Raw genomic sequence first — 7,922 nt, 5'->3', positions numbered from 1 at the left:
ATAATAATGATCTTGCAGCAGCCAGCGTCATCTCACAAGACCCTCCGGTACCGTGAATGTCATTTAAGTGACGTCTTGGTGAAGATTGATGATCACTAATTTTTAGGTCTATTTTTTTTAAAAGCCTGGCTGGAGATCGACTGACACACCCCCCGCGGTCGACTGGTAGCTCGCGATCGACGTAACGGGCACCCCTGGTCTAGAGCCATAGGTTCCCTACCCCAGGTCTTGAGTATACAGATAAAAGTAGTAATTCAATGTTGTGACAGTAGTGGCGCTGTTGAGCCCGACTCTCTTCCGTGACGCGGCCAAATTGAGAGCGAAGAAGAAGAAAAAAACAACACAAAAGCAAATGATAGTCAGCTTTTCCACTTTGGGAATTGGACTTTTTTTTCTTCTCCTGCGTGAACAACATGTAACTGCGTTGTCCGGTTTTGTGAAGACGCGGCGTCCCAATGCTGGTGTCTTTTGGAGGCTTTGTTTTGATTTGTAGGTGAAATAATTGTGTTACCTCACATAGCTCGCTAACTAGCATCTCCAGCGAGATAAACAGACGTCGTTTGCTGCTAAAAGTCAACAAGTCGACCTCTCTGCTCCTCACAAGGTAACTTGATTTTTTACTTTATCTGCAATTAAAACATATTGGATGTTATATTGGTGTGCGGTTACTGTAAAGGAGAGCTGGACGTCATGTATGTTGTGCACTACTAGCACACTTATGACATGCCTCACTATTAACCAAAATAATCCTTATGTCATGTCCTACTCAACATTAGTTTAGTTCGCTTGTCCAAGTCCCACTTTTTTTGATTTTTGTCCATCGACAAGAACACGTTTTTCTTTTTCTATGCATAAATCATACTTGCCAACCTTGAGACCTCCAAATTAGGGAGATTGGTTCTAGATCTCACTGAAATTAAGTATTTCTTGAATATATTTATGTACATATATATATATCAATCAATGTTTACTTATATAGCCCTAAATCACTAGTGTCTCAAAGGGCTGCACAAACCACTACGACGTCCCCGGTAGGCCCACATAAGGGCAAGGAAAACTCACACCCAGTGGGACGTCGGTGACAATGATGACTATGAGAACCTTGGAGAGGAGGAAAGCAATGGATGTCGAGCGGGTCTAACATGATACTGTGAAAGTTCAATCCATAATGGATCCAACACAGTCGCGAGAGTCCAGTCCAAAGCGGATCCGACACAGCAGCGAGAGTCCCGTTCACAGCGGAGCCAGCAGGAAACCATCCCAAGCGGAGGCGGATCAGCAGCGCAGAGATGTCCCCAGCCGATACACAGGCGAGCAGTACATGGCCACCGGATCGGACCGGACCCTCCTCCACAAGGGAGAGTGGGACATAGGAGAAAAAGAAAAGAAACGGCAGATCAACTGGTCTAAAAAGGGAGTCTATTTAAAGGCTAGAGTATACAAATGAGTTTTAAGGTGAGACTTAAATGCTTCTACTGAGGTGGCATCTCGAACTGTTACCGGGAGGGCATTCCAGAGTACTGGAGCCCGAAATGAAAACGCTCTATAGCCCGCAGACTTTTTGGGCTTTGGGAATCACAATCAATCAATCAATGTTTACTTATATAGCCCTAAATCACTAGTGTCTCAAAGGGCTGCACAAACCACTACGACATCCCCGGTAGGCCCACATAAGGGCAAGGAAAAACTCACACCCAGTGGGACGTCGGTGACAATGATGACTATGAGAACCTTGGAGAGGAGGAAAGCAATGGATGTCGAGCGGGTCTAACATGATACTGTGAAAAGTTCAATCCATAATGGATCCAACACAGTCGCGAGAGTCCAGTCCAAAGCGGATCCGACACAGCAGCGAGAGTGCCGTTCACAGCGGAGCCTGCAGGAAAACATCCCAAGCGGAGGCGGATCACCAGCGCGGAGATGTCCCCAGCCGATACACAGGCAAGCAGTACATGGCCACCGGATCGGACCGGACCCCCTCCACAAGGGGAGAGTGGGACATAGGAGAAAAAGAAAAGAAACGGCAGATCAACTGGTCTAAAAAGGGAGTCTATTTAAAGGCTAGAGTATACAAATGAGTTTTAAGGTGAGACTTAAATGCTTCTACTGAGGTGGCATCTCGAACTGTTACCGGGAGGGCATTCCAGAGTACTGGAGCCCGAAATGAAAACGCTCTATAGCCCGCAGACTTTTTTTGGGCTTTGGGAATCACTATCAATCAATGTTTACTTATATAGCCGTAAATCACTAGTGTCTCAAAGGGCTGCACAAACCACTACGACATCCTCGGTAGGCCCACATAAGGGCAAGGAAAACTCACACCCAGTGGGACGTCGGTGACAATGATGACTATGAGAACCTTGGAGAGGAGGAAACCAATGGATGTCGAGCGGGTCTAACATGATACTGTGAAAGTTCAATCCATAAAGGATCCAACACAGTCGCAAGAGTCCAGTCCAAAGCGGATTGGACACAGCAGCGAGAGTCCCGTTCACAGCGGAGCCAGCAGGAAACCATCCCAAGCGGAGGCGGATCAGCAGCGCAGAGATGTCCCCAGCCGATACACGGGCGACCAGTACATGGCCACCGGATCGGACCGGACCCCCTTCCACAAGGGAAAGTGGGACATAGGAGAAAAAGAAAAGAAACGGCAGATCAACTGGTCTAAAAAGGGAGTCTATTTAAAGGCTAGAGTATACAAATGAGTTTTAAGGTGAGACTTAAATGCTTCTATTGAGGTAGCATCTCGAACTGTTACTGGGAGGGCATTCCAGAGTATTGGAGCCCGAAATGAAAACGCTCTATAGCCCGCAGACTTTTTTTGGGCTTTGGGAATCACTATCAATCAATCAATCAATGTTTACTTATATAGCCCTAAATCATTAGTGTCTCAAAGGGCTGCACAAACCACTACGACATCCTCGATAGGCCCACATAAGGACAAGGAAAACTCACACCCAGTGGGACGTCGGTGACAATGATGACTATGAGAACCTTGGAGAGGAGGAAAGCAATGGATGTCGAGCGGGTCTAACATGATACTGTGAAAGTTCAATCCATAATGGATCCAACACAGTCGCGAGAGTCCAGTCCAAAGCGGATCCAACATAGCAGCGAGAGTCCTGTTCACAGCGGAGCCAGCAGGAAACCATCCCAAGCGGAGGCGGATCAGCATCGCAGAGATGTCCCCAGCCAATACACAGGCAAGCAGTACATGGCCACCGGATCGGACCGGACCCCCTCCACAAGGGAGAGTGGGACATAGGAGAAAAAGAAAAGAAACGGCAGATCAACTGGTCTAAAAGGGGAGTCTATTTAAAGGCTAGAGTATACAAATGAGTTTTAAGGTGAGACTTAAATGCTTCTACTGAGTTGGCATCTCGGACTGTTACCGGGAGGGCATTCCAGAGTACTGGAGCCCGAAATGAAAACGCTCTATAGCCCGCAGACTTTTTTTGGGCTTTGGGAATCACTATCAATCAATCAATCAATGTTTACTTATATAGCCCTAAATCATTAGTGTCTCAAAGGGCTGCACAAACCACTACGACATCCTCGATAGGCCCACATAAGGACAAGGAAAACTCACACCCAGTGGGACGTCGGTGACAATGATGACTATGAGAACCTTGGAGAGGAGGAAAGCAATGGATGTCGAGCGGGTCTAACATGATACTGTGAAAAGTTCAATCCATAATGGATCCAACAAAGTCGCGAGAGTCCAGTCCAAAGCGGATCCGACACAGCAGCGAGAGTCCTGTTCACAGCGGAGCCAGCAGGAAACCATCCCAAGCGGAGGCGGATCAGCAGCGCAGAGATGTCCCCAGCCGATACACGGGCAAGCAGTACATGGCCACCGGATCGGACCGGACCCCCTCCACAAGGGAGAGTGGGACATAGGAGAAAAAGAAAAGAAACGGCAGATCAACTGGTCTAAAAGGGGAGTCTATTTAAAGGCTAGAGTATACAAATGAGTTTTAAGGTGAGACTTAAATGCTTCTACTGAGTTGGCATCTCGGACTGTTACCGGGAGGGCATTCCAGAGTACTGGAGCCCGAAATGAAAACGCTCTATAGCCCGCAGACTTTTTTTGGGGCTTTGGGAATCACTATCAATCAATCAATCAATGTTTACTTATATAGCCCTAAATCACTAGTGTCTCAAAGGGCTGCACAAACCACTAGGACATCCTCGGTAGGCCCACATAAGGGCAAGGAAAACTCACACCCAGTGGGACGTCGGTGACAATGATGACTATGAGAACCTTGGAGAGGAGCAAAGTAATGGATGTCGAGCGGGTCTAACATGATACTGTGAAAAGTTCAATCCATGATGGATCCAACACAGTCGCGAGAGTCCAGTCCAAAGCGGATCCGACACAGCAGCGAGAGTCCCGTTCACAGCGGAGCCAGCAGGAAACCATCCCAAGCGGAGGCGGATCAGCAGCGCAGAGATGTCCCCAGCCGATACACAGGCGAGCAGTACATGGCCACCGGATCGGACCGGGTGGCACTGGGAGCAGGTGGGTAAAGTGTCTTGCCCAAGGACACAACGGCAGTGACTAGGATGACACAAGCAGGAATCGAACCTGCAACCCTCAAGTTGCTGGCATGGCCACTCTACCAACCGAGCTATGCCGCCCATAGTGCTGTATTTTACTTATTTATATCTTTTGTTCAACCAAAAATGCTTTGCTCTGATTAGGGGGTACTTGAATTAAAAAAATTTTCACAGGGGGTACATCACTGAAAAAAGGTTGAGAACCACTACAGTACATATTCCGTACAATTGACCACTAAATGGTAACACCTGAATAAGTTTTTCAATTTAAGTCGGGGTCCACGTTCACAACAAACCATCCTTATCTCACCCGACACATTCCCACTTTTACAAAGCAATGCTGCCACCTCCTGACATGGAGTATTACGTGGTTACCCTGCCGAGTTTTACACGGCACAGACACTAAGCAACTGCACTTTATTGGCAGATAATAATTATTGATTTGCAAAAAATATTTTTGGTGTAAATTAGGTGAAGTTGCATAATTTCCCACAGCACACTAGTGTGCCACGGCACAGTGGTTGAAAAACACTGATCTAGTGAATTGATGTTGTTTCTTTTCTTTTCGTGCAGACGAAGATGGGGAATCTGGGTAGCAGGTTCCAGTCCACCTCTCAGGGACGGGAGGAAACGACGGAAAGCCGCCACAAACACAGCTGCGAATGTAAGAAGAGGAAACGGAGCACACAGTGTGACTGCGAGAGCGAGAAAGAGGAGGACGAGGCCATACTGGACACACCGCGCAGGCCAGTCAAACAGCGGCGCTCCCATGATTGTTTTGGGTTTCCCCCGAAGCTTTAGTCACATCTTCTCACACGGTTTCTTCGTCTTTATTTGTCTTGAACAGGAAAAAATTGAAAAGCACTTCCAATTACATTTATCAGACGTTGTTCCTGAATGGAGAAAACAGCGACATTCGCATCTGCGCGCTGGGACAGGAGTGGAACCTTCACAAGTTGTACCTGTGCCAGGTAGAACCAATCGAGACAAAACCACCACACCCCCTTAATGTCATCCTCATCTTTCATACAATTGCTTTCTTGTTTTGGCCACCGCTAGTCAGGATATTTCTCCAGCATGTTCAGCGGCTCTTGGAAGGAGTCGAACATGATGGAAATCAACTTGGAGATCCCAGACCAGAACATTGATGTAGAAGGTGATATTTATTTATTATACCATATAGGGCTGGGCCGATAAAATGATATCAATATATATCCTGGTAGACACTTGACAGGCCTCAAATTTTAACTTTTTAAGGTCAAGGCAAGTGTTGCTTTAAAGGAGGGCTCATATTTTAGGGCACCAAGGCAAGTTGGAAGGGCACCAAGGTTTTCTTTTTTCGAGGCAGGGGCTCCAAAGCGCGTGTGTGTGTGTGTGTGTGATAATTATATTATTAAATAATTGTATGTATGATAGTTATGATTTAATAATTGCATGTATGAATGATAATTATAATAATCAAATAATTATATATATGTATATATGATAATTATAATAATTCAATAATTATATGTGTGTATATATGTATTTATGATAATTATAATAATTAAATAATTGTATGCATGTATGATCATTAAATAATTGTATGAATGATTACTATAATAATGAAATAGTTTGTATGTATGTATGGTGATTATAATAATTAAATAAGTGTAGGAATTATAATTATAATAATTAAATAATTGTATGTATGTATGATAATTATAATAATTTAATGTGTGCATGATGATTATAGTAATTTAATAATTGTATGTATGCATGATGATTATAATAATTAATTGTATGTATATATGTATGCATGATAATTATATTAATTAAATAATTGTATGTATGGTAATTATAATAAATGATTGTATGTATGATAATTAAATAATTGTATGTATGAATGATGATTATGATAATAAAAATAATGGTATGTATGATAATTATATAAATAATTGTATGTATGTATGATAATTATAATAATTAAATAATTGAATGTATTTATGATTAAATAATTGTATGTATGTAATTATAACAATTATAATAATTAAATAATTGTATGTATGTATATATAATAATTAAATAATTGTATGTATGTAATTATGTATGTATGATAATTATAATTAAATAATTGAATGTATGTATGATAATTATAATAATTAAATAATTGTATGTATGTATAATGATTAAATAATTGTATGTATGTAATTATAATAATTAAATAATTGTATGTATGTAATTATGTATGTATGATAATTATAATTAAATAATTGTATGTATGTATGATAATTATAATAATTAAATAATTGTATGTATGTATGAATGATAATTATAACAAAAATAATTGTATGTATGATAATTATAATAATTAAATAATTGTATGTATGTATGATGATTATAATAATTAAATAATTGTATGCATGTATAATAAATAATTGTATGTATGTAATTATAACAATGATAATAATTAAATAATTGTATGTAATTATAATAATTAAATGATTATATGTATGTAGTTATAATAATTACTGCGTAACATACAATTTAATACTTAAATAATGATAACAGATCAAATTAAATGTTGTACAGCCACAATTTCTTGGGACTAAAATAGTTCTTCTCTGTTTACATTCTCACACTTTGCACTGTTTTGTTACACTTGATTAAGCTTTTCGCGTTTCCTATATTTCCTTATTGTTCCACCTTCATTTAAGGAGGTTATTATTAAGTAGTCAATGTAATTAAAAAAATTTCCATTGCTGTGCTGACATGTCCTTTCCTTTCTGCCGTGATAGCTAAGGAGATTATTATCAAAGGGAGATTACATCTGAAATATAAATGTTTACATTTAATATATTGTTCTACTTGCCTTTATTTTTGATAAGTCATAAAAAAATCATTATCAATATCGACCAATATAAAACACTTATATCATAATAGTTTTCCACCATAGTGTTAGACCTAGTAAAAATAAAGATAATATACTTGACCATCACTCAATTTTTCTTCAAATTTGTGTTGTGTTTAGCTCTGCAGGTGGTTTTTGGCTCCTTGTACAGGGACGACGTTCTAATCAAGCCCAGCTGTGTCGTCAGTATCCTCGCAGCCGCCTGTATGCTGCAGCTGGTCAGTACATCCTGTTTGTGTACTGCAGACAAAAAATCAGCAAGGAGTGAAGTCGGTGTTACTGTTTTTGTGGCGTTGGCAGGATGGTTTGATCCAGCAGTGCGGCGAGTCCATGAAGGAAAACATCAGCGCAAAGACCGTGTGCGGCTTCTACGCCTGCTCTTGCATCTACGGCCTGGAGTCCGTCATGAAAAAGTCAGCGTCTTAACTCGTGTCTTGACTTCAAAGCACAAAACTTCTGCAATACTTAAAGG

General features: G+C 41.4%; 1 protein-coding gene across 1 annotated transcript in view; it reads left to right on the top strand.

Annotated features, from left to right (window-relative positions):
* Positions 1–288: 288 nt before the first annotated feature.
* gmcl1 (germ cell-less, spermatogenesis associated) overlaps positions 289–7,922 on the top strand; it is a 33,453-nt gene continuing 25,819 nt past the window's right edge. The window contains exons 1-6 of the mRNA XM_061876284.1: positions 289–604; positions 5,134–5,306; positions 5,408–5,531; positions 5,620–5,716; positions 7,571–7,668; positions 7,751–7,863. Coding sequence (XP_061732268.1) covers positions 5,140–5,306; positions 5,408–5,531; positions 5,620–5,716; positions 7,571–7,668; positions 7,751–7,863 — 599 coding nt within the window. The 5' untranslated portion in view covers positions 289–604; positions 5,134–5,139. The remainder of the gene's footprint in view (positions 605–5,133; positions 5,307–5,407; positions 5,532–5,619; positions 5,717–7,570; positions 7,669–7,750; positions 7,864–7,922) is intronic.

This window comes from Nerophis ophidion, linkage group LG17 (assembly GCF_033978795.1).
Source record: "Nerophis ophidion isolate RoL-2023_Sa linkage group LG17, RoL_Noph_v1.0, whole genome shotgun sequence".
In the NCBI taxonomy this organism is placed as follows: domain Eukaryota; kingdom Metazoa; phylum Chordata; class Actinopteri; order Syngnathiformes; family Syngnathidae; genus Nerophis; species Nerophis ophidion.
This window is presented reverse-complemented; position numbering and strand designations above follow the sequence as displayed.